Source organism: Phallusia mammillata, chromosome 1 (genome assembly GCF_965637545.1).
Source record: "Phallusia mammillata chromosome 1, kaPhaMamm4.hap1.1, whole genome shotgun sequence".
Lineage (NCBI taxonomy): Eukaryota > Metazoa > Chordata > Ascidiacea > Phlebobranchia > Ascidiidae > Phallusia > Phallusia mammillata.
In genome coordinates this window covers 17,792,882-17,820,046 of record NC_137252.1, presented here as the reverse complement: position 1 = coordinate 17,820,046, position 27,165 = coordinate 17,792,882, and the positions used below count along the sequence as shown (strand labels likewise).

At 37.3% G+C, this 27,165-nt stretch overlaps 4 protein-coding genes across 4 annotated transcripts; 3 read left to right on the top strand and 1 right to left on the bottom strand.

Annotated features, from left to right (window-relative positions):
• Positions 1 to 703: 703 nt before the first annotated feature.
• LOC145234432 (uncharacterized) lies at positions 704 to 2,634 on the bottom strand. Its single transcript, XM_080099168.1, has 2 exons — positions 2,411 to 2,634; positions 704 to 1,946 (listed from the first exon to the last, which is right to left on the bottom strand). The coding sequence occupies exons 1-2, from the start codon at positions 2,582 to 2,584 to the stop codon at positions 1,629 to 1,631; spliced, it is 492 nt and encodes a 163-aa protein (XP_079955294.1). The 5' UTR covers positions 2,585 to 2,634; the 3' UTR covers positions 704 to 1,628.
• A 2,031-nt stretch (positions 2,635 to 4,665) lies between these two features.
• LOC145232148 (uncharacterized) lies at positions 4,666 to 6,834 on the top strand. Its single transcript, XM_080096670.1, has 2 exons — positions 4,666 to 5,016; positions 5,195 to 6,834. The coding sequence occupies exons 1-2, from the start codon at positions 4,840 to 4,842 to the stop codon at positions 5,531 to 5,533; spliced, it is 516 nt and encodes a 171-aa protein (XP_079952796.1). The 5' UTR covers positions 4,666 to 4,839; the 3' UTR covers positions 5,534 to 6,834.
• Positions 6,835 to 7,761: 927 nt separating this feature from the next.
• LOC145236153 (vacuolar protein sorting-associated protein 51 homolog) lies at positions 7,762 to 15,855 on the top strand. The gene is made up of 16 exons (XM_080099638.1): positions 7,762 to 8,045; positions 8,111 to 8,188; positions 8,306 to 8,464; positions 8,619 to 8,876; positions 8,947 to 9,069; positions 9,139 to 9,196; positions 9,447 to 9,610; positions 9,971 to 10,131; positions 10,692 to 10,858; positions 11,305 to 11,449; positions 11,516 to 11,581; positions 11,745 to 11,919; positions 13,797 to 13,994; positions 14,180 to 14,301; positions 14,656 to 14,842; positions 15,224 to 15,855. Exons 1-16 carry the CDS (start codon positions 7,860 to 7,862, stop codon positions 15,383 to 15,385), a joined length of 2,409 nt encoding a protein of 802 aa, XP_079955764.1. The 5' UTR covers positions 7,762 to 7,859; the 3' UTR covers positions 15,386 to 15,855.
• A 2,426-nt stretch (positions 15,856 to 18,281) lies between these two features.
• Positions 18,282 to 20,170, top strand: LOC145208954 (uncharacterized). Its single transcript, XM_080079199.1, has 2 exons — positions 18,282 to 18,370; positions 19,378 to 20,170. The coding sequence occupies exons 1-2, from the start codon at positions 18,307 to 18,309 to the stop codon at positions 19,815 to 19,817; spliced, it is 504 nt and encodes a 167-aa protein (XP_079935325.1). The 5' UTR covers positions 18,282 to 18,306; the 3' UTR covers positions 19,818 to 20,170.
• Positions 20,171 to 27,165: the final 6,995 nt, after the last annotated feature.

The following is a 27,165-nucleotide window of genomic DNA, read 5'->3' as shown; positions in this document are numbered from 1 at the left end:
GTGTATTTACCCTATAGGCTTGAATTAGTGGTCCTTTTATAATTTTTGATGTTTGCAATATATATTACTGCGTTACGATTTAACTGAAACATTGTTTCATAAACTTACCTTGCGGTCATAATTCACAAGATCCGCAAAACTGACATTTGGATCCGTAAACTTGTCTCGAAACACCAATTTTGCCAATGCGCGCATTTCAATCTTTTCATCATTTGTCGTCATTCCATCAGCCAAAATGCACAATAAACATGCAACAACACCTATTTCATACCACATATTACCAACGATAACAAAATAACTGAAGTACTGCAACAACGTAAATATTGGGTGTCGCGTGACAGCATGAACGAACACCCACTCGACATTTACATATACTGTGCTTTACGACGCAAGGGTAAATATGCTTTGGCTATCTGCTCCTCCGTTGAGAACCGCATTCCTTTTTTCGCTCCTGGCAGACACCCGTTATGTGGCAGATGGAAAGATTTGTAAGCTATAAGAACACCGCATAAAAGATGTGCTTTCAAAAATAGCATTTTATGATACTGTGAGTTTCAACCCATATTGTTGACCTTGAATAGAAAAACATGCCCAGACATTCACAGACGCAAAATGCGCTTTGTAACCAAGATTTCGGTTCCCTATTTGACGTAATAGTACGTGTAATTTTCCATCGTGTTGCAACAACAGCAACGTTTGTCATTCGGAAAAGTAAATGTTATAGAATTTGAGTTGGATTATAAAACTTGTTTAATTTCATTTGAGACACACTTTTACACGTGTAAATACTGTTTATCTCATAATACCATTACATAATTCGATGCAAAATACTGTCCAGCAGAGAAGGACAAACAATGTAATAAAAGCGATTGGACCTTAAAGGTATTTTATTAACAATCAGTATAGTGTAAACAAGCGCAAAACAAAGACATTGCAACAGGAATGATTTTTACACAACATATATGCATAACGTTTGAGTTGAGCTGTATTAATTTAGCTTGGCGAAATAAAGCACAGCGACACAAAAGATAATGACTAAATTAAAAAAAAAAACTGCAAAGGGTATATATATATATTGCCTCTCCTGTTTAAGTTTATCCTGCTGTTTTATGTAAATACTTTGTAAAGTATAATTGCGCTTTAATATGACATCGAATAAATGAAATCGTTCTAAAATGCGTTGTTTCAGCCCCAAAGGAAGATTAGTTCTAACAAATCAGATTGATTGGCTACAATTATATTGAAATTGTTTTTTGTTAGCTCCTTTTGAGTACATTTATTAGCATGACCAGATAAAATACGTTTAAAATATATGCACAAATAGCACATTAAATGCACGTGTGGAGAAGGTAAATCGATTAAGCGCTGTACCTATTTGCTTAATTAAATACTAACTTATGTGTTATTGCGATCAATATTGTTCGACATGCTGGCCAATGACGTTACACATGCACTTTTATGTGTATCAAGGTGCTAGGTTTTGTTCAGCAGGACTAAATCGCATTCACACAAGCGCATTGGAAGTGCAAGACGTTATATATGTTAATTAAAGTAGCGCGAAAAAACACAAATAACACACAGTTAGGTGGGGGAAAACACGTTTTGTAAGGTTATTAACACAAGCTACGCTATACAATACAAATTTGGTGCAGAAAAAGCAATACTATAAAAGCATTAGGCCAGGTATGAAATTTACAATAGACAGTTGAAACCGAATTGGGAATGTTAAGAAAAACACCTTGAGGTTCTTTAAACGTTTTGCTGCCATATTTGGTAATGGACGTATTAAAATCACTATCACTGCAAACATAGTTGGTGACCCGAAATGGAGTGATTGATACTGCTGCAGTGCATTTGACAATTTTACCACTATTTTGTATCGCTTTGAGTTCCAATTCAATTTCCTCGTACTCTGTGTTGCCAGGAAAACGCGCGTCGTTAATTGCCTAAAAACACCATATTTAACCAACATTTACACGATCATATTGAACTAGAACAAAAGTTTGTATTTTTACAAATAAGGGGTAGGCTACACAACCTTTTCCAAATTGACGGCCGCATTACAGGTCTCTTTGACGTGTAGCCACAATACATTGTCCATATTTTTGACAGTATAATTTATTTTATAATATCCACTTACGCATAAAAGACTAAATTGATTACGATTTAGAGATTGGTCTTAACTCGTATATATCATTACCGGGCCCTGTAACATATCTTCCAGTCCCGCATAATACACACGTACATGGCCGCATAAATTTGTCTCCGCGGCCGCAGTTTGTCACCATGTTTTCAAAGTTTATGCCCAAAGTTTTACAACATAATAATAAAGAATCGCTTGAACATTTATACTTGTTTTTTTAAGCAAACGCCAGTTGTCATCAAAGCCTTATCAAGCGCTTGAGATTACCTGATGTTTGTATGCTAATAATGAATGCAAACCGATGTACATCTTTTCACTATTTGCAATTTCTTCCACAACCTGTTTAGCGATACTTTCCATTTCCATTCTTTTTGGATCTAGTGCGTCACAAGTTGCTGCTATTATCCACAACAAAACCAAAAATGCTTTACCAAATGCCATGTTTTGCGTTAGCAGTACCAATCGCAAAGCAACTAGTACCGCTTGACCAATTGAACTTTCTGAAATGATTAATAAAACATTTGTAAAATTAATCTAGACTCGATTCTGCCGTCTATACTGCACTGTACTGTATCAGCTATGGCACGACACGCTACAAACATACGAAGAGAAACGGTATCGATTCCCGAAGGGAAATTTTTCTAATTTCCCGAAAACCACAATCAAACAAAGGATTTGGCGTACACGCCCTCCGTTGATTTTTTTGTTTACACCCACCTTAAAATGGTCTCGACTAGACTGCGCGGCACACAATATACACGCCATTTTATCAGAAATAAATAAACGCATATACAATATAAAAGCAGGATAATTTTAAACAAGGTAAATCAACGGTATAGTGCGGTTACATTACTTCTGCTGCATATGCCATACAATGTTTCTTTACTGTACTGATAGCTTTAACAATGATCTGTTCTGTAACCCTACGTTGCAATAGCTACGAGACGCATATAAGAAATCTTTCTCCAATCTTTGAATGCAACCGATCAGGCAAGGTTTTTGTATGTTTTGCCTCTCCTCACAATACCCAAGCACCAATAGTACCAACCAGAAAACGCGTTTGTTCAACACACAACAAAACAGGTGTGAAATGAAATGTGAGCAAACGCTTACAATTAATTACTCTGTACACAAAGTTTTGTGCATATAGCAGCATTAAGCATCAATCAGAATTTGCGTTCTTGTTATTCGTTTGTATATTTGGTACAACTTCTTCAAAGCATGTGATATATGTTAACAGACAATCGCTTAAGTTTGTAGTTTGTTGAGCCTTATCAAACCGTTTGACTCTTTGAGCCTTATCAAACCGAATTGATTACTGTTTAAGAGGTTTGTTGGTATGTGGAGGTAGAACAGTGTGTCCGAGTTAGGCGTTAGACGCCAGTAAATTGGACGCCTGTTGTTCGTTTTTAATAAATTTTTACCTTTTATTCTTTCTTCGTACAATGAATTCTCATAAAAAAATTTATGGTTTACTGTTTCCCTGGCGTTGCACATTGTGTTTTTTGGGCCTGATATTAAGCCATTGTCTTGGTATAGGGAGAAAATATACAGGATTGCTATTGATCCCTAGTTGTCCCCAAGTCAATATACGATTATGTACGTGCAGTCGTTTAAAGAGTTAATGATTAACAGAGGAAACTGTTTTGAAATCAAACCTTTTATTGGACTATACGCTGTTAAATTTACATACAAGTTTGAACTTTAACTAATGCTACTTCAGTAACGGGTTCAATTCTAACAGGCTGTTTTTTTTCTGCCCTAGTCCTGCTAATCAAAATAAAAAAACGCTGAGATATCGCTTGAGCAACCTTTTCGAATTAAACTGCGTTTAATTTGTAAAAAATTTGTAAATTTGCAATCAAACTTAATTTTTCTCCCACTTAACATTATGATCGTTACTAGGATACCGTTACAGAACCTACAAACCTTTTACAGTATCATGTTTTTTTGTTGGCTGACAGAAAATTACTGACAATAAGTTACTATAATAATATGTTAAGATTAATTGTTGGGGCCGTATAGCTTCACACATGAAATAAAACAAGTGTTTTTGTCAACATTTAATCGGAACCGTCATACTATGGAACTAGTTCAAATAGGTTGCAACTCGATTTACTGCTTGTGCAAATGTGCCGCAATTAACCCACACAAGAAACAACGTGACAAAACGAATGCAAATTGAATATTGTAGCACAACAACAAAGCATAGGAAGCGTAGTAAATGTAGTAAATTTTGCAAATCGGTGATGTAACGTACTGTCGTGTTTAAATGAATCAAAAAGGTCAAGTAACTAATTACAAATCGAATTACATCTGGATAGATTTGCGTGCTTTCGCATGTTGTATTAAAATATTCTATACTAAATTCCTGAGCAACATGATAAAAAGGAGTAATATTTTAATTGTGAGAACTCTGATGCATTGACTGTCTTATCAAAGTTGAACAGCTAAAGTTTTGTTTTAATTAGCATTGTGTTTGCTTACTGTGTAAGAGCGCTGTTTAACTATGACGATTGTTTGACAGAAAAGCAGTTGCTGCCAGTGGCTTCTACTCGTGGTTATCGATTACACGTCTGTAACATCCGCAGTCACTGCAGTTTAAGACTTGTAAGTAACCAAACGTCTAATTAACAAGCACAGAAAGGATTTTTCATGTACCAGTCATATTTTGATTGGAATAGGCCGCAAAATATATGGAATCCAGTTTATGGAAAGTTGTAATACTTTGTGCTCTGTCATTATGTGCCGATGCTGCGTTTGATCGAGACACGGAAGAAGTAAAAACACTTGCTAGTCAAACTGTGCTGGAAATTGCACGAAGAGAAGATATAAGCCTTGTCCTGCACAATTTGGTGTCATACAATCGACAGGTAATTTACAGTAAAATCAAGTGAAATAACAGTTTTATTTAACATCAAACGGGCTGTTATATTTTGAAGTTGTTGAAAAAATAAGTAATTTTTCGGTTGCTTAGGACACAGTTTTCTTTTTCCTGCAGCATATTTGGCACAATATGTACAAAATAAAAATTTTGCACTTTATTTACAGATCGGTAGAAATGTACAGCGTCTATACAACGAACGGACCAATAAAATAGAAATGGTTATTCATGCAAAACTGAACGACAAAAAATTGGTTAACTGCACTGCTACAGTTTCGATCAATTATTCGCCCGCTGGATCGAGGGATATATTATATTACTTGTGCAATGATGTCATCAACAAGCAACCGATCACAAAGTACGGGTTAAATACAATTGGTGGATATTCCAACATCAGTAAAAAAGTACCACCTAATTCTGTTCGGGTCGTTTTTTTACAAAGTTATACTTTGTTTATTGCTTCGACGTTAGCAGTGACGATCATTTTATTGCGACTATTTTCCTGATAATTTTTGCGCATACATACATTTAAAATGCAAATGATTCTCTACAAATAATTGCTGACAGAACCTGGATTTCAAATTGTCCACTGAATGTATGTCCACATCGCGGATTCTTTAAAGTGTGTGAAAAAATGTTTTTCGATTTCGGATTGTTTTTGTGTTATTGTGTAATTTTCAAGTCAAGTAAATGGAACTCAACGCAACAAAACTTCCCAACGAGCGTTAAAGTCAGGCAGACACTCTTCGGTAAAAATGCATTGAAAAGTTCATTTAAAATGTCTTGAATGGGTAATAGAATACACACGACCTTGCTAGAGGTAAATGACACCCCACATACTTTAATTGCTGCTTAAAAAAGCAATGGACAAGCCATTTTGTAAATTTAAATTACTTAATTTATATTTTAATCAACTTAAACAGTTGCAACAGTTGGTAAAATATTTATTATGTTTCGTTCTGTTTACTTTCAATATCATGTATGCAAATTGGATTGCACCACTAACAAAACCTTTCTGACGTTTTATTGCCCCCTTTTACTCATTTACAAAATCACGAAAAGAAATTTCACCACGACAGTTGTTTGCATACAGGCACAAGGCGAGTTGTAAATTTTTTTTATTCTCGGCGTGGGTTGATTTAATTCGCACTGTGTTTTTCATTTGATGCCGATAGCCTCAGTCTCACCACTGGTTTTATGATTCGCGTTAAATTCTTTTGTTATGTAAAGGTCGACAAAAGTAGAATTGGTCTTTTACGGTGACAAGTTACCACATGTTTTTTCGAAAACCGGCAGTAGTAAAACCCCCCGTTTGTGCTTGAATTTTGTGAGTGTTTTATCATTGTTCGCTTGTCTTAATTGTGCAATAACTTCGTAAGTTCTGCCGAGCTTTTAATTGCGTGTAAATATTTTGCCCGTAGGCTACCTGTTTCGGCCCTGTTATCCCCCGCTCAAAAATAAGGTAAAGTGAAGCACCGAAGAATCCAACCAGATAATAAGAATTTTTTTGTTTCGTTTTTTTACAAATCCATTTAAAGCTGAACGCAGTAAAATGAAACTTGTTTATGGATCTTTTTTCCTAAATTCATTATCCAAGTTAGATTTGTCACTGGTGTAATTTGTGTTTGGTTGACAAAAACTTGCCTAATACCCGTTATGTTTTACTGCGTGGGCACCTGCGTCGGTGAACGCGCATCCATATCAATGCGGTTGACTGTTTCGCTACGATTGTTTGCAATTCTGTTAGAGCTGTGCTGCGAAAGAAACAAATACAAGAAAAAAGTTTGCATGCGCTAGTTTAGCATAATTGCTGTCAATACAAGTGTGCAAAATATATATTTTTTTTTGACATTAACAGTGAACATAGCCCCTTCAGATGTTGTAGCCTACGATATTTTGGGGGGAAATCTCCAACGAAAAAAAAGTGTAAATCGAGATGAAAGGTTTAATTATGGTTAGTGCGATTCTTAAATTAAACAGTGCTTGATCAATGAAGCATAGTTAGACAATACTATTTTCGTTACAATGGGCTTTACTGTGTGCTCGGCTTTTTCTATCGGTGCTTGAAACTTTCTGGCAACTGGCAAGGTGTCTTTTTTTGTCGAATCCCAAGCTCTTTTCCTATCCCGGGTAGCTAGTTTTCACCCAAGTCCATGAGTAATCAGGATCTTTCCTTTCTGTTTTCTGTACCAGCTGGTCTGAAAACTGGACGAAAACAACAAATTATTTCCAGAACATAACAAACGCTTCAATCATTGTTCACCCAACCATGCGCGTGTGCACCCAACCGTGCGAATTGGCACCCAACCATGGCCCACTAGTGTCGTAAATTCGTAATAAAATAACAGCTCACCGGTTGATTACAAAGTTTATATAAAACAAAGTCTATTTATAACAAAGTCTATTTATGTGTATTTCTTACTTTTGTAGACCTTGTTTTATATATACTTTGGTTGATAATGGTAAGGCATGAAATGCAAGGATAGATGAAAAATTGTGATTCTTTGAAACTGTGTTGTTATTGTTAATTCACTTTTATCTTGTTCAAATACTTAACGACACTCCGCTGATTTGCGAGACAATATCGAAGGGTAACTTTTAATCTTGTTGTTAATAAATTTGTGTGCAGTACAATTTACTGGGCTGATCCAGAATTTCAGTGTGTGTCAAACTGTCAATGCCAATAATACATTTTTTTAAACTGGATCTGAAGAAAAATAATAACTCTCAACTAGCTTTAGGTTTGCTGATCGCCTTTCTCTTTCTAATCTTGTATATTGTACATTCAAATAACAGTGATAAAAACATTGTGTTTGTACTGACATAACAAATATGTCAGAGTCTTCTGAAAATGGTGCTGGTCCTGATCAAGAAAATGATCAAAGAAGATTGCGCAAAAATGACATGTTAAAAATGTACTATGGAATGGATGGTGGAAATGGACAACCAAGCAATGACCCTCTGGACATAGACAGTCCCAATTTCAATGCTGATCATTACTTGAGAAAACTTAAACAGGTTGGTTTTGTGTTACTCAAGTTCCCAACTTCTATTGAAACTATTTTATTTTTCTGTGTTTGCAGGAAAATAATTTATCTGAACTTATGGATGCTGAAAATGACATGGCAAAACAAATTCGAACATTGGATAGTGATATGCAGGTGTTACTTTCTTCCTGGGTTCTGTACTATTATAGTTGGTTGAATTTTAAAGCCAGTTGGCCTAAAAAAAATTTGCATTTTCTTTACTGTTTTTATGTATATTTCTTACATTTGTAGACCTTGGTATATGAGAACTACAACAAATTTATAAGTGCAACAGACACAATCAGAACTATGAAAAGGGATTTTCGTCAAATGGAAGATGAAATGGAGAAGCTTACAAGCAATATGGCAGCCATCACTCAACTTAATGCAAAAATAAACTCAACTATGGAGGTAGTCTGCTATGTTATGAAATGAAACTGTAATCTCCAAACCCAAGAATTAAAAATTGGACTGTTTTTTTTATGTTAAGTGTAAAAACTAAACCATGTTTCTTGTTTACGTTTTTTCCATGTATACTGATTATTGCCTCTTTGTTTGTTTTTAGACTAACAGACAGCAAATAACAAAATTGTCGGGCGTTCATTCACTTTTAAAGAAGCTGCAGTTTCTTTTTGAGTTGCCTGCAAGATTAAAAAAGTGTTTGGAAATGGGGTCCTATGCTGCTGCAGTTTCGTACTACACAAGAACAAGGGCTGTTCTTCAACATTACCAGCATATGGAATCGTTCAGTGGGATTGAGCGTGACTGCAAGAATATTGTCAATGAAATAATTTCCAAACTGAAAGAAACATTCTATGATAAGGTGGGATTCATAAAATTAAAAGAAAAATGAAAAGTTTAAAAAGGACTAAATGGTAACTGGTAATGTTTAGGATTCCAACACACATCAGTTGGCAGAATGTGTTGGCCTACTACTTAGACTCGGAGAACCAGCTGGTCTTCTGTGCGATGACTATTTGCAACATGCAAAAAGCAAACTGGATGAAGATTTGCAAGTATGTAACCTGGTTTGTTAAAATACTGGAGTGTAAATATGCATCAGTTGTTTTTCCATGTTGATACAGGAACTCCGATCATATCTTGCAGGGGAAAACTCAGCAGGTACAAGTGATGAAAGTGAAGGTACGTATACCCCTTGCTAATTGTTAATTTTCATATGTATTATATAAGTGTGCTGCCTTTAACTTGCAAAGCAAACACCAATCTTTGACTGAAACACCACATGTTTTAAAAAATGGCAAATTTCCTGTGTTTAATTTTTTTGTGTATGAATGTTAGCAATTTTCAGTAGATATTTTTAATTTAAAAGTAAATTGTTTTGTGTTGACAATTTAGTTGTTTTATTTTTAAAATCAATGAACATTTGTCGCAGGTCCTGGTTTGTTGATTGATGTTCTTGAATTTATGGATCGTGGAAGCAATGGGTTTTTAAGCAATCTTTCTCTTACAATTGCTGCATATGAAAATCTATTCATTAAACAAACAGAGGTTTCTTCAATGACTGCTGCAATGGATGGATCATTCAGTCCACTTTTGGTCAGTTTTGTTGCTTACAAAACCCCTTTTAACTGCTCTGTATGTGTTGATTCATGTGTCCAAATATTTTTTTACTTTTTTCCCACTAGATGGCGCTAATGAGCCATTCATACTGGTTAATGTAGTGATCTTTTATCGCGTATATTCCGAGCACGTAAAAGATTTCTGCAGTTAATTAGCATTTCACAAAAGGAGCCATTACGACAGGAACGTCGGTATCATACTTCTGCAAAAAAATTCTCATTCTCAAATCACCCATAATGCTTATATGTGAACTATTTGTACTTCAAGGTCTTCTGTAGTAAGGATTGTACATGCTGTTTTATCGAGGCATAGTCTCAATTGCATATGTATTTTTAGCAATCCAACGACGTATGTGAGGTAGCTAACACCAAACTTCTGTCGTTCGTCCAAGACTTGCTTGAAACTTACTTTGCATTGGTGGAGAAACGACTAATGCTTGACAAGCGATCCCGCGACAACGCTTTAATCGTTCGTGCTCTGGATCGATTTTTCAGAAGGTCGGTTTTGGGCACTTTTCACTCTGCTGTGCATTTATTGTAGAATGTGTGTTTGCACAACAAGTTTATATTTGTATAGCTAAATATTTTTTTCGAATAAGGACTTAAAATCAAGTTAATGATCGCTTTGTGAACGTCTTTAGGTATATTTTTTACCTTTAAAACTTTTGTAAGCGGTTTGCCTTCTATATTTTCGAACTTTTAACAGTTAATTTATAACTAATGCCCATGCAAACAGCGTTGTGGAATAGTGCAGAGGTAAACCTCATCTGAAGTCTCGTTTATTGCTGGTAACCCAACGTGTGGTAAAATCAACCTGAATCACTTGCGGCTTGGCCGAGAAGTAATGAGACGTGCACCAGGCAAAATTTACCAAATATGGAAATCGTACATAACTCCACACGTGAGAAAATGCCGCACCGACCACACCACTACAATCTACCGCGAGTAATTCATTACCGATACCATTATCTCCTAATTCTCAAGACCTTTTTGCGTGGGAAACAATAAGATATGCAATCTTTCAAAACGCATTCGTTTCACTTCGTTTGTTTCTACAGGTTACAAGCGACCACCAACCTCTTACCAAACGTGAATATAATGAAGTTAGGTGGAGAAATAATTGTAAAGGTGGCCAAAGCAAGGTGCGAACATTACCAGCTCGCCTTGAAGGAGTTTTTCACTGATTGTCTCACGGATGCACGACACGCCATCTCAGCCCCGAAAGGTCCGGCCCTTTTAGTTCTAGAGCTTCTTATCATGACTAGTCTGACTTGGTTTCCCTGTGTGTAGAGCGTGTGGGTATCGATCACGTTTTGTTGCGCATTGGGTGTTTGTTACCCACTGTTGCCCTTTTATGGCTGTTGCGTGTTGCAATGCTCTTTGCTTTACAAGCAGTCAATTGCCAATGCTTACGTGGATAGTATGGTTATGCTAGTTCAATGACGCTTGTCTTTTTACTGAAGGTACTGTCCGTAACTATACGTGTGTCTTTATATCCTAAATATCACAATACGTTGATTAAAATGTTAAAGCATTTGTTACGTTTTGTAGATTTGTTTGCAAAGTTTAGGCTCTTGATATTTTAAGGTCATTTTTGATGAATATAATCCTGGCGTTGAGGTAACAACCCGTTCTCAATTGCAATAGCAAAAAACGTGTATTCTTTAACAGGCAAAAGCAACCAATCCCACCCTAACCTACTAGACTTGGTTAATTCAACAGCTTCGGCAATTTTGAATCAAATCAAGTCGGTATTGGCCGATGTTCAACTATTTACTGTTCGTGACATTAACTTTTCAGCAATGACTTACTTCAGGTTGGTGACGATGCAAATATGAAGTTCTTATTTCACATAACTTTCACCGACTTTGTTTGTTTTTAGACGTGAATTTTGCTGCGATGACGTCAGAGAAGTAGTGATTGTCCACTTTATTCGCTATATCAGCGAGTAAGTCATTTCTAAAGTGTTGGCCAATCATTTGTTGCATTTTGACAGAAAAAATGTGCTTCTACTTTTTTGACATATCTAGTGAAATTTTTGCATGGAAAATGTCTAAACTATGTCTTTTCTTTATTATTTTCTTTCAAACCTATATAATTTCATTTTGCAGAACACTTTTGAGTTTCTGTGATTCGTCAAACTTAAGCAAGACGACAACCCCACCTCCAGCACTACTACTCTTGCTGTCTCGTCTTTGCAGGGATTTCGAGCAATCCACTGTGGCTTATGTTCTCACTCTAACCGACGAACAGTTCATGATTCCATCACGTGACAAAACGTCCCAGGTATGATGTCATTATGGGTCCCCTTCCCTGAAGGGGACACATCTTGATTTTACTCGATTTTTTTTTTTTTTTTTCTTTTTATTCTTTTTTTTTCTTTTTTTTTTTCTGCCCAAAGTTTGTCCACCTCGTTTTGCCTTGAAATGTTTGATGGATTTGGATGAAATTTTCACAGATGGTAGATATAGTTATGTAGATGTGCCATTTGTTTTGTTTGACTCGATAGCCCCAGTGTTTACCCCACTAGCCCCCTAAAATGGGTAAATTTTGAACAATGTCCGAATTGGATGAAATTTGAAAAGTTTGTTCATTGTGCCATTTTAGGGCATCGTTTGTTGTGTTTTACCCTGTAGCCCCAATATTTACCCCACTAGACCCCTAAAATGGGTGATTTTTTAAACAATGTCCGATTTGGATGAAATTTTGACAGTTTGTTCATTGTGCTTTTTTAGGGCATCGTTTGTTGTGTTTTACACTGTAGCCCCAATATTTACCCCACTAGACCCCTAAAATGGGTGATTTTTTAAACAATGTCCGATTTGGATGAACTTTGGACAGTTTGTTCATTGTGCTTTTTTAGGGCATCGTTTGTTGTGTTTTACACTGTAGCCCCAATATTTACCCCAGTAGACCCCTAAAATGGGTGATTTTTTAAACAATGTCCGATTTGGATGAACTTTGGACAGTTTGTTCATTGTGCTTTTTTAGGGCATCGTTTGTTGTGTTTTACACTGTAGCCCCAATATTTACCCCACTAGACCCCTAAAATGGGTGATTTTTTAAACAATGTCCGATTTGGATGAACTTTGGACAGTTTGTTCATTGTGCTTTTTTAGGGCATCGTTTGTTGTGTTTTACACTGTAGCCCCAATATTTACCCCAGTAGACCCCTAAAATGGGTGATTTTTTAAACAATGTCCGATTTGGATGAACTTTGGACAGTTTGTTCATTATGCCATTTTAGGGCGTCGATTATTGTGTTTCACCATGTAGCCCAATATTTACTGCTTAAGCCACCTATTTTTTAAAAAACGGCCGATTTGGATGAATTTTTGATAGTTTTATGAATTTGGCATTTGTAGCTGTCGAATATTGTGTTTCACTCTGCAGCCCTATTATTTACCCTACCAACCCCCCAAAATGTGTGAATTAATCAACAATACATTTTGACAGTTTGTATAATATGCCATTTTGAGATGTCAGTGTTTTATGCTATTTAGGCACACAAACTTATAACAATGTCTCAATTGCATGAGATTTAGACAGTTTGTACTTTACATAACTTTTTTTTAGGAACACTACCAATCACTGTGTTTGACTTTATAGCACCGTTTCTTATGGTTGTCTGTTTACAACTTTGCGGTTTTGGGGACCCATGAGTTTCTGCCTGCAGAAACAAATCAAGATTATAAAAAATGTTGGCTAATATAGGACCCAATATAAATAAATATAGAGAATATATTACAGTTTGCAGAATAGGTTGTAGTGTATATGCTATAGTAAAATGTGCTAAGCCACCCTTCTAGTTTTTTTGTTAGATCACGTGATCACCGAATTTCAAACGTTACAAATTATCTTGCGGGCCTAACGATTTCTAACAACCATTGCATAACGACGCAGTCATTGGATTTGAAATCCAAAATGACGTAAATTGCCTAAATTGACGGACAGATAGCAGGAATGATTCTGATTGTCAAAAATGTTCTTGGTTGGATTGTGTTGGCGTTTGTGCTATGCTTTAGCACGTTGCAAGATTGGATACGCTTTTCTGATTTTGGACTTTTTTGATGCCCTCCACGTGTTTTCGTATCATTTCGTATAATGTTCTTACCGCAGCTATTTATGCAAACCAATTACAAATATTGTCTATCTATGTACAGGTGGGAGATCTGACGACTAAAATGGGGGAAACTGCCCACAAACTACTGGAATCTTACGTGCAATACAGCGGGTTGTCATTATCCCGCATGATACGCACTAGTATTGAGGCACGTGACTGGCTAAAGTGCGTTGAACCGCGACAAGTGCGCGCAGTCATGCGTAGAGTAGTCGAGGAGGTGACCCAATCCGATCAACAGGTTGGAATCATTTTTTTTACCAGCCATGTTTTAATTAGCTCTGTGACCCGAAAATTACCATAAAATAATTTCCTCTAATCTCATGTTATCAAATCGATGCTACCTCCGGTATTGCTTTGTTGATTGACTGAATTAGGGGTCTGAGGCAAAAACTCTTACGCATTTACCTTTTGTTGTTGATTTAGGTTGGATATTTGTATGAAGAAGGGGTTCGAACAGCAAGAAGTAGTGACAGCAGTAAAAGAACTCATCCTGTGTCCGTTTCCAGACAACGGGAGCGCAGCCACTGGGGGGCGTATGCGCCAAGGTAAGAGAATATTTTTAGTTTTCATTGCTCGCCTACGCCATGCTGCTCTGAAGTTTTTCGTGTTGTTCATAAAATTCAAATTTTTATTCAGCAAAATTTGCTTTGTATTGAATTTTTACTCCGAAGATATACTTCATCTTTGTTTCAAAGCACTCCATGATACCAGTTTTGTAGCATTTCTTTTCTAACCACAAAAAAACCTATTGCTTTAATTTCGTCGATTAGGTGTAAACACGCTGCTGCATTTTTTAAAATTTGATGTTGGCAGCTAATTTCTTGCGTATTTTGTTTACTCTCGAATCTAACCACAATCATTGGCTATAAAACATTGAAATATTTTTTTATGTTTTACAGTTCCACGATGGACAACAGTTTACTAAGCAATATTCAGAAATTGTTTTCGGAACGTGTTGACGTTTTTGGGCCAGTGGAATTTTCCCGAACATCAATTTTGACTGGGGTTGTAAAAATTGCTCTCAAGACTTTGTTGGAATGCGTTCGACTAAAAACCTTCAGCAAATTTGGGTTGCAGCAACTACAGGTAAATTTGTAAGGCAATGGTTTGAGTAGTCAATAAATTTAAGGATGAAAATCGTGTTTTTACCTAATGTATTGTTTGACGTCATTCTTTTTTAGTTAACTTGGGTCTACCCACCCGATTTGCATTTTTGGCATTATATAGCCCATCCATGATATGCGTAACTCGGGGCCTAAAGTAAAAACAAAAGTGATTAAATAACAGTGTTCGTGCATATCATGTGTCGTTTTCACCCAATGCCAGCCAGTTTCTGTGTGTTATATATCCATCATTAGTTTGCCATTGTTGTGTCTTATTTTGTTGCTGGCCGCGCAATCATTGCCATAATTGTTGAATAGCAGCACTGCATTCCCAGGACACTTTTTTATCCTTTCGTGCATTTAGGTTGACTGCCATTATCTCCAACTCTATCTTTGGCGTTTTGTTTCCGACGAAAATATTGTTCACGGTTTGCTTGATGAGGTCATTGCAAGTTGCGTGCATCGATGCGTTGAACCTACCGTCATGGAACCGAGCGTGATTGACGTCATATGCGAACGAGGATGACGTCATGTACAGGAAGAGCGGTAGACTGTCTAACAAGGGATTTTGGCAATACACTAATATATACGGTAGAGATGTTCCATTTCGACATATGGTGCTATGGAGTTCATCGCTTGTTTTGTGTAAAGATGGTGACTTCACTATTGATCGTGCGTTGCTGCAAAAATTGTGATTAAAATGTCTATATTGGGACACCGTTTTGTCGCCGTGCAATAAATTGCGTCGAGATGAACATAAAAATGTATATGGTTGTACTGAACAGTATCAGACCCTCCAACTGATGGTCATTGACGATCACTGTTCTTCGTCTTTTATTATGTTTTTCCTGTAGTTTTATACGAACTGAAGATGCTAGTTAGGCGAAATATATATATATTTCATGTATAGTCATTGACGGATTCTGTTACTTCGAAAATATTTTCCATTCTCAATTAAAATTGTATGCAAATAAATCACTTCTCCACGACCTTGAACTGAAAACACTGGCTTTTGTGTTTTGATGCAGTGACCCTTGTTGCGTACAGAAACGGAAGTATTTCCCTTCCCGATTGCATTGACGTAAAAAGGATAATTCAAAAATCGTTTTAAGTTCAAATGCGGGTAAGTCAATTGTTGAACTTAATCATGCTTGCAAACATTTTCGAAGGCCTGGAAAACTTTTGTATTCGCCTCATTGAAGTCACTTAATGTTTTCATTACAGGGTGACAATTGATCAGAGATGACTGGAGGTTATTTTGATTTTCAAACTGCGCCTGATAATTTTGAAACGATTGTGCAAGAATTATCTTGTGAGAACTAGATCATGCAAAATTGATTATTGTTTGGTCGTGCCCAGAAGAAAGACATTTCAAAGTTCGCACTTGTGGCCTATACAATCGCCCGATGCCTTTTATGTCATTGGTAGGCTATTAACATTAAAGTAACGAGGTGTTTAGCAGCTTGTGAAGAAATAATGGCTCCTTAGCACGCCTACTTTGCTTTAACGTATTGGGTTTAAATTTAAACAAAATTTCGGTCCAAATCCAAACAAACTCAACAAAAATACTTGAGAGCCGTTGTTTATCAACCAATCAACAAACGTGACGTTCTTGTTTGCAACTTGGCAAAAACCGTTTTTACCACAGCCAATCACTCACAGGAATTTTGAAATATTCTATTTTGACATTTGGACATCAGCTGTTTTTCTTTTTGTCTGCTCGCTATGCCTTCATACGCAGTAATTTGGCATCGTGATATGACCGATTCGCGTGTAATTATAATTTAATTTGTCCATACTTACATTGAACTATTTTAGTTGGATTTAAAGATTGAAGAAGATACGGCTGCTGCTGGATGGCCGATTCAGAGTAGCATATAGTCAGCACAGCAAGTTTAAGCATCGGGGTTGCTTCAAATACCTTGAATTGATTGTGAGGAATAGTGCCTGACAGGTTTAGCATATTCTTTGCTTTAATCAACAAATCGAAGGTGTAGCCTACTGTATAAAAAGTGGATTTGAAATGCTCATGTTTTTTGGGGGGATGCGCCTAATCCACAAAGAATAATTTCGGTGTTGCCTGCTACTTTGTTCATGCACGTAACTTCGAGCACTTGCAGTATGTATAAATTTAAACCAACTGGTATTTTAAATTGACCTAACAATTTTACTTTTAAAATGCTAATTTGGCTATTGCTCTCGACCAACAAACAAAATCGTTTGATCAAACTGTACAGTTGACGAAATATTTCCTCCTTGATTTGATATAGGGGCAGTCAGGTTAATAGTGCCAGGCAATAAAACGTGCAACGTTTGTGAGAAATGCAGTTGATACGCCTTTCGTTCTGCACTGTCGTAAACAGATCTTTTAGGAAAATATGTTTCACAGCAAATAAAGCAGGCCCAAATGTATTCAGATCATTAGTAAGGAGCAGCCCTTTAAATGTTACGCCTTTTTTCTTGGAAGCAAACAGTTTTCTAGAAACGGTAACCTAAAATTATCTTTATGCAACCTGTTAGTAGCGACTTAGACTGTTATGTTGGACCTATAGTTTGTGTTTGGTACAAACTGTGAGTATAAAAATTTGCGAGATAAAATCGTGTTTTGATTATTATGACAATGTTGCATCAGTTGATAAAATTGCCACATCGCCCGAAGCGCCTCAATAAAGTTTGTGTGTCTTGTCATTAAGTTGGTAAAATTTTCCACATGATAATTCGATTGCGAAACGGCTGAACGAGCTTATGTTTTCAAGTCACAGCTACAGACAGCCTTAATCACGTATAGTGTTGATGCATGACAGGATAAAATCACATTAAGTTATTCGCAGACTTGTTTAGTTGCGACATCATCATGTTGCAATGCAGGTTTGTCTAGTCTCAATATTGCATGGAAATCGCTTTAAGAATTAGCAGTACAGCGACATTTGCCTGTGCAGGGAATTTAAGCAGGCCCATGTCGTGTTGGTTGCAAGTATTTGTCTACTAGAAGAACCTTTCGTTCTAAAATGTGAACAAATTACAAGCGGATGATGCGCAGATAGACCGATTTGTTAAAATAAGTTAATACATTTGTTTGCTGTGTGAAAGATTTTTCAAAGATTTTTTGTGTTTTAACATTTTTTTATGTTTTTTTATCTGTTACTTCATGTTTACGACTTTGGACTGGTGTGTGAGTGAGTTTTTAGTAATGATGTTGTTTTGTATATGCTATCTAACAGAACTATAAATCGATCAATAAGTGAAATTTAAATTTGTGTGATATGAGCTTCATGTCAATGGCGTGTCCTTAAGCTGTCGTATGCTTAAACTCTCTTGGGCATATACAGAGAACATGTCTTTCGCCACTCATGCAGTCTATATAGCCGAATTACTAATCACGGTTGTTACATTACAGAGCTAAAATAAAACAGTTGAGCCGATTGTTGTATTATTTCTGGTTTTACGATGAAGATTGCTTTGTTTGCAATTATTTTACTAGTGATTGGAGCAGTTGATGGACAAGTGGATGGTAAGAAAATAATCGCAAAATCTTTGACTTGCTTCGCATTGGTGTTATGGTTAAATATTAGCATATAAACGCCATTTAAAAACGGCGGTGCCATATTTGACCTTGTTTATGGATGCAAATTATATTGCAACATTTCGGCTGTAAAATGCGACAAGCTTAAATTGCATTTAACAATTGGAGAGTTATTTGGGAGGTAAAACAGACTCATCATTAGTGTGCTTATTATTATTCGATCACTGGGAAATATTGGAAGATATAGCGCAGCGTATTGGGCTGGATTTTAGACTAAGGGTGTACGAGGTTACTGCTCCATGGATAAAAAAAATTAGTGTTTTGGGCATTAGTAGTATACTTATAAGAAATAATGCACTTTAGTGTATTGCAATATTTAGTGATTTGACATATTCAATAAATAATACTTGATTGTTAAATTGCAAGCAATCTTCGGTTTTATATTATAATTAAGCCATTGTATCCAAAACACGCATTGTAGGTTAAAACAGGGGTCGGCAACCTTTTTTCGACTGCGGACCGTTTTTGAAACAGAAATTTTATTGCGGAACGGCCTTCAAAATACGACAAATATTTATACGACAAATAATGAAAACGCATAAATTAGTTTATCATCCACGGTCAGGTTTTTTTAAGGTTTGGTTTGGGTGACCGCTAAGTAGTTTTAAGAGACCGCAAGTGTTTCATTTAAATACCAAAAACTGTAGTTGTAGTTGCAAGTCCAAATTTTGGGAAACCGCTGGAGAAATTTGGGGGACCGTTTCCGTTTCAAACACCTTAAAAAAACACTGTCCACGGTATACATGGGCAAAATGTTTTAGCATTTCGCCTGAAAAATTATACGACCCGGTAACGAACTCGTCGCGGACCGGTACCGGGCCGCGTACCAGCGGTTGCCGACCATTAGGTCAAAAGACAAAAAATGAAAAGCATGAAAATGTCTTGGACGCAAAACTTGTGTATATTCCAATATATTATTTGTTTGTTATTTCTAGCCAACACCTGTACAGTGGAATGCCCACCTGATACAACATGTACAGGTCAAGAATGCAATTGCTTGCCGGGTTTCGAGTGGAACGATCCAAACATAAAAAATTCGTGCGTCCAAATCAGAATTGCGTCTACAACACGTGCAGAAATTGAAGCTGTCTCTACAACTGTTACTGGGCCCGCTATAACTGTGTCGGTGACTACACCGCCTTCCATCACAAATTCGTCATCAAGTGCGCCACATACCACTTTGAAAGACTCCATGACGACACCTAGCGGAAACGACGGAGTTGTAATTCATTTTGGATTTTGCGACAATACGCGCAGTGTGTGCATTGGCATAATTGCCGCAATCGCACTTGGGGCGCTTATGGTGTTAATCATTTTAGTAGTGTTGATAACATATATTGCAAAACACTCTCAAAACAGAGATTATATCGCGTAAGAGGATTTGCTTTTATTCAAGCATTTTTCTTAGCCAACAACTTCAAAGACAACACCATTTGACCTAACGTTAGGCCAGAGCTTTTGCTAAGTCCGATTCCTTTTTTCTGTGACTTATCGAGTTGATAAAATTCGAACAAGAGTATTTTTAACCAAAAGCCATTTACAACAAAATAAACAGGGAATAATAAAGTTAAATCATTTCAACCAGTTAAACGAAAGTATCGAAATGTGCTGACTACTGGTATAGTTTTGTGCTTATGAATAGTTGAACACTGAAGCAACTTCATTGGTTTCACATTGGACAATTGGTGGCGAACATTTTGTATATTTATTTTTTTATTTTATTTTTTGTGTTCGGTGTACTGCGTTGAACTTTTTTTGTGAACTGTGAAACGACCGCCATGCTAAAATGTTTAAAAGCACAAACTGTGTTTAAAAGTATAATTTATGAGCACTTTGTAAGATGGAATCATTTCCAAACCTAAGCAAATACTTATATTAACGCAAAAAATGCTGCATGAGAGGGTGAGCTAAACGATTTCTTTGAAATGTGTTAAATTAACAAAACATAAGCTCATATCTTTCTTTTTTAATTTCATGATTTAGGCTTTAGTGATGAATACAAGTGGTAACAAGTCAATTGTTTTCGAACTCTGTTTGCCTTAAACTAAGGGCCGTGCAAATGTTGTGTATCCCAAAAAATAAAAATGATTCAATAAACTCTTTTGATTACGTAGTCTATACAGACAGGTTGCAATTTCTTGCGTTGTATTTAATTCAGTGAAACACTATTTCATGTTTCAACGTTACCCAAAAATATTTGAAGCACCTTTAAAACATACACGTAAACCACAACAATAAATTACCCACTTGAATTGGAATCTTGAATCAATGTCAAAATAAAAAGGTCAGCCTTTCCCATAATTCGCGCGTTTAGAAGTGCCCGTGAATCACAGATTTATCATTTGATGTCACCCGAGCTTTTTCTCTAACACCAACGGGAGAATACAAATGTTTTTGCTCTACAGACCTTGTCGCCTTTCTTTCATCATGCCCACATCAATGGGACATCATTTACATACTTCTCGTCTGTTGTGGCCCGCCTTGGGCAGGCGCATATTTTCACAACAGGGTCATACTTGGTCTGTCCTTAGTAATTCTGGGTTCTTGTAACCATCAAAGAAACACCATCCTTTGAACTACAATGATGAATTGTTACGCAATAAAACGCCTGAATGGCGAGAACAGACCGTTAGCAATTAGCGACTCGAGCTTATGTACGCACTAAGACGGGTGTTGTGTTTAATAAGATTACCAGTAACGGAGCAATAAGAGATGCCCTTGTTTGTTATTATTGATTTATTGTTCTGTTTATGTAAGCACATACGGCAGAGATTGACATTCAGTGGTTTACTTGTTTTGAGTGTTATTCTTTGCTTGCAGGTCTTTAAATGGTCTGCCTTTGTCTTTGGTAGTCATGTGTATTAACAAGGTAGTTACATCCGTTTGATTTAGTATTGAAATTCTTTTCAGAGAAGGATTGGTTAGAGTTTGGAATAGAAAGGGGAAACCTATTAAAAACGGCAACAAGACAAAACTATTTTACGCTGAGCTGACTTTTTTCAGTTTCAGATAGATACACAAACAAGTTTGAAATTGCGTGTTTACGTGAGTAGAAACGTCCTGTATATTGCTTGGTTCGGTGGCTTAAGCAAATTAAAGTTCCCAGACTGAAATTGAAATACGAACACTCAAGTTAAATTGTCAATATGCAGATAGACGGGTAACGTTTCTTACTTTAAAGCGTTTGTTTTTAAATGCACTAGACTTGAGGTGAAATCAATCAACAGGTGGCGCTATAAACCAGTTGTTCACTTTTCAGCTAACACGACCGTTTTTATTTAATTTTAAAAGTGGTTAAAAGTATTCTATTCGTGCCGAAATTATCTCTGAAAAGATATATTTATCGTATGTGCCATGTTGTTTTGTAGGAATGTCTCAATAATCCACCAAAAGAACATTCTTCTTTTGTACTCAAAATAGAATTCAAATTTTCAGAAAAGCCAGTGACGAGTTTATACTTGTTAATTATTGACCACACTCGATCAAAAGCTCGGATGAAGCCGGTAATTGGCATTTTACCTATCTACTACCGTTGTCCATTTTGTGTCACTTAATGTGACCTCATATTATCTATTGTTACGCATAGATATGCCTGGGTGAACGCCTAAGCCATTTTCATAAAAGTCGTGTATTTTTGTCCTGCTCGGAGATAAACGGATCTAGTGTTTAGATGATTGACACTTTTCGTGTGGTTGTCGTTTGATAAAGACATTTTGTTGCAGGAATTAATAAACTCCATGGATACCGCAACACACAAACGAATCGAACTGCAAGCCTATGTACATTTTTATCATACATAATCGTTAAACTTACATATATTCGTCACGTTATCCTGGGTTTCAAACATGAATGTATCACTCTTTTTCTGCCGACAGAAAAGTAAAATATATGAGTTCACTAAACTGCTGTTGTGATTTAAAAGGAGGGGCCACAAGAGTTGTACACTTCCATACGCAAAAAATAAGAATTTCAAAAACACTAAAAAGGCAAATTAAAAATGCCGTTCAAAAATTGAGAATCTCTGCTGTATTAGCGCTTTTACCAAAAACTCAGTTTTCCGATTTTATTAATTTCCTTGTATATAATTGTCTAGTAGGCTATTTATCACAACAATATGTTCAAAAAAATAAAACGGAAAAAACTGTCCTCCATTTATTGGAGAAACTAATACTGATTAAATTTGTATTTTTGGTACGAAACAAATTTTATTACTTAAACAGTATAGCAAAGTTGCATTAAGACTTACCCTCCAGTTTAAATTTCCTCGTATTCAACCAGGATCACTTTTCGTATTTCGTTTATTTATCATCGTTCGAACGCGACTTGGTAGTCCCCATTGACTTGCACCGTGATAGACGACGTTTTTGTGACACAGGCATTGCGACATATTTTCGCAAATTGCGTAACTCTAGCCATTCCTCATTAAAGCAACTTCCCTGGAGAGCGCTCTTTGGTCTTTATAGAACGCAATCATCGTGGCAAAATTCCTAAGCGCATATCCGGTTAGATCCGGACTGCTTGGCATTCCTGTCCTTGCTAAGATCGCCGACCAAGTGATGACCAAATTCCACCGAACGATTGTGCCGTGAATCGCTTTTCGTCTTCTTAATCACTGCTTTAGAGTTTATCTTGGCTTACTGCTCTTGTTTTGTGCGATAACCGCAAGCAAGAACAGGCTAGTTTAGTTTACACACGTATATTTTGTGTCGTTAATGTAAGTATTTTGGGTGAAAAATGTTCGCTATTTAGATGTTAATTGTGTGATGAATTTTTGGTATTATTTCTGTTGATAGGATTTTTTTATACTGATGTGCAACACAGAATGTGAAGTTTTGCTTTAAATCAACTTGTATTGTCGAAATTGTTAACATCAAAAGTTTCAATATTCAGAAAATTAGGTTGTAAGATAAAAAATAAAAGCTCATGTTTTCCGTAAAAATGATCGCGAATTTCAAATACAAGTGTCATTTTCACTTGTATTTTAAATCCCAGGTTTTAAGGATTGAATCATGCTTTCAACCGCATCTTGTCAACAGGGAGAAAACTCGCAGCCCAACATTATCTATAAATATTTGATTAGCTAATCTTGCTGGGTCGTATAAGTCACGAACAAACAAGTCAATTGCTGACACACAGTTAATTGCTGGTACAAAACCGCAGCAAAGACACACTTCATGTCAGTTGTGGTTGCTTGGCAGCTTTATTTCTTTGTGGGTTCTTTTAATTTCGCCGAAAACCATGGTTTTGCTCCAGCAAGACGCCGCCAAACATTAATCGGTTGCGTCAGTCCGCAGCTATTTCAATTTTGTTTGCCCGATGTGATGTGAGCAAATAACCGACTCCAAAACTTTATTGGTGCCAATTGCGGATTTACTCAAGTGATTTTGTACACAAGAAAAAGTTCTGCGGAGTCGGGAACGAATATCTAATTTTAATTTAGTATTAACGGCGTCATTCCTAAAAAACTAAAAACAAATTAATTGACATCTGATCGTTAAACATAATTTTGAATGATCAAGGATAATGTGAATGTAAGTTACATAAAATGGCTCAAGTGTGTTGGTGTTGTAGTTTTGTATGGTTTGCGCTTTTATGGTGTGTCAAATTCCTATAAACGTCATCAATGTGCTTTTCACAAATAATTTATTTCACCTTTTTTAGACCATAGGTCACCAAACTATAGTTATACGTATACGACCCGCGAAGGTATTTGGTTTTTAATATATATCTAGCTAGAACAAAAATAGAGAAAGCCAAACGCTATTTCCCACACTTGCACATTATTGGCAATATATTTTTCAGCGGACTTTTATACCTCGACCTAATTGACCATTACACACGAAACAGGGCATTGGGTTACGTCGCATGTCTGTTATTAAATCCGCCTCTGTTTGCCTTTGGCCCATCAGGCTCCCTGCGTCACGCGGCGCGTAATCAACCAGTAGCTCGGCGGAGTTTCATTTGGTCAACGAGGTTTTATGGCTCCTGGATCGTCAAAAGATTAAGATCGTGAGCAAATTCGCTGAAAGGGTTCACCGACGGTGGCGTATTTGTTTAAACTGACCGGAGCGACAAAACCACTGCGCCACTCGATATTAAAACTGCACTTAGGGCAATACCTGGTTTGATAGCTATTTCGCTTGTAATATTCTTATCTTGTGATGAATAGAATTTGCTACAAAATGCCAGGATATGTGGTCCAGATTTTGTTACGTTCATATTTACGAGTGCCCTTAAAAAGTTGCGGGCGCTTTCAGATCTTTTACATCCACATCTGTTTCTAGCAAACACATACGTGTCTTGTGTATGACGCGAAATATTATGTTTATCGCACCGATACACAAATAACATTTAATTCAAATTTGTGTAAGATCTGAGACATTGGCCAAACTGCGCCAAATTACAGTTTCGTTCTTTCGCATTAACCCCAGTTAGATCGGGAGATCGCTTCAGTGACATGTTTTTGGCAGATCGGCGCAGTGGGGTTTTTCTGGCGGATCGTGATGTAATCCTGTTCGACGAAATTACCCACTTCAAACGAATGTTGGTCCAAGTGGCTTGCATTATTCACGAACCGAAAGCCCGTAATTTGCCACTAAAGCCTTCCTCCCGTGGCCTTAGCAATATTTACATGCGAAGCTGTCGAATTTTAACGTTAAATTCACTTATCTTCTTGTTTAAAGCAAAGAAGTAGAGTAAACTCGCGGTTCTGTAATGTTGCCAGCAGCTTGGGATCTAGTAAAGTTTTTGCGTTTGTGCGTAAACAAGGGCCATTGTGACGCTTAATGTCGAGTTCGCGGTGCGCCTTGGAGTTCTTGGCTGTTTACCGCGGAAGTTGATTTTGATGTGGTGAAGAATCGCGAGCGCGTTTCCCTTTAATCGGTGCTCGCGTAGCCGCCGCTCAAGCGCACTACGTATGCGCGCGCGCAAATGTGTGTGCGTGGGCAAAGCTGACTTCAAAGCGGGCGCGCGCACTTCAAAGGGCGAAGTTGCATTCCGTTGCCGCGTGAGCGTAAAGGCGCGGCGGGGAATAGAAGAGCGAGGGACCTGGCGCAGGGGAGTAAGGCAAGAAAGGCTGGCCGTCTCTCGGGCGAGCGAGTGTGTGATTTTAACGAGTGCTGATCGAGAGGCCCGGGGCCTTGGCTCCTTCGTTTCGCTACGCGATTCAAGCGGGCAGAGCAACAATACTCAGAGATCTGTGGCAGCGCCAGTTATGGGCAAGCGGGTCCGCGGTCGGACCTTTCATACGCGCGCCTGTGATCGCTAAGCTGTGGTGTACACCTCGTTGCACGGCCGCCGATCGGGATTAAAAAAGACTACGACAGAAAGTCAAGATGCGCCATTCGTTTCTGCGACGCCGTGCAAAGTTGGAAGTGCATTTGTTGTCAAGAGGGGCAGACTAGAAGATGTGTATGGGCCGGGGCTATATTTTTTTAGGAGATTTTTGCTTACAAAGGACAGAAAGATTATCGTCAGTTTTCTGTATGTTTTTTGGAAAAAAACACACGTCTGTAGTATTCAGTTCTTTTTTGTAAACCAAGGCCAAACAGATTGTGGACAAAAGTTTCGTACTATGTGTTTACGACACTTCTGATGTACTTGACAGCGCAACCATTTTTAACAAAAGGTTTAATTGAAACCGGTAGCACGCAGTTTGCGGTACTTGTGAGGTATACTTAGACTTTGTCATAAATATACAAGGCAGATCGTTCAACCGATTTCAGGCCTTTAATGTAGCGCCGCGCTGTAATCGAAGACTGTTCGCTTAAAAATAGGCAGTTCAAAGATGTAATGCCACGCTTCGGTAATTGTTTAATCAGCGGCCATAACGTGGTTCGCCTTAGACATAATTTGTCGCGCTGCCCTCTAATTGAAACGGTTCATGCGACAATCAGTGGCAACCGTGGGTGGCAGTCGGCGAAGACTTTTAAACGTGGTTATCCTTCAGAGACCAGCAGAAGAGCAGACCAATGGCGAAAGAGAAACCATCGTTGTGTGGCATTTAATTGTTGTCGCGATAAAATGGCAATTGCAAGATGCAAAAAAACTCGATAAAACAATCAGCTTTTGAATTCAAAGTAACCTTTGCTATTGGTTTCCAACTTCCACTAGCGACAAAAATGTCGAAGCTAGGCTAATTATGTTTGTAGCAAAGAAGCCAACAGTTTAAAACAGGAGTTTGCAGTTACGAAATCAAAAAAATCTTGAGGTTTAGCAAAACATCTTCATATCCTGTTGTGGCGAGTGAAGTGGAATCTCTTGCAAACATTACGTCCGCCCGCAAACGAGAACTTGATTAAATCAGTGACGGAATGAATAGAAAAGTGGCAGACATAATCCCAACTGGCCCACTGTCCGATCCCAACGGACACCGACCGTCAGCGTCTTGCCAGATGGTTTCGGAGTCGGACCAGCGGCGGTCAGTCCGATCATCTTTTTAAAAATTCATTTGAAAGAACGAGGTGCTTTGTTCGGTGTTATAAGTTATGAGATTTTGACCTAATTTAAAATGCATTTCTACACCGGATACGAATCAACAAGAATCCTGACTGCGTGTAATAGTTATTCGAAGTACACGAGAGATACTTATACTGGCAGAATAAAGCATAATTTGCATTCTGTTCATAATAATAGTAGCGGTAGATAATGCCCACTTTTCGAGTGGCGTTATAGACCGAGGGGAGTAAGTCTATGCGGCCGAATATTCTTGTCGCCAAGCGGGA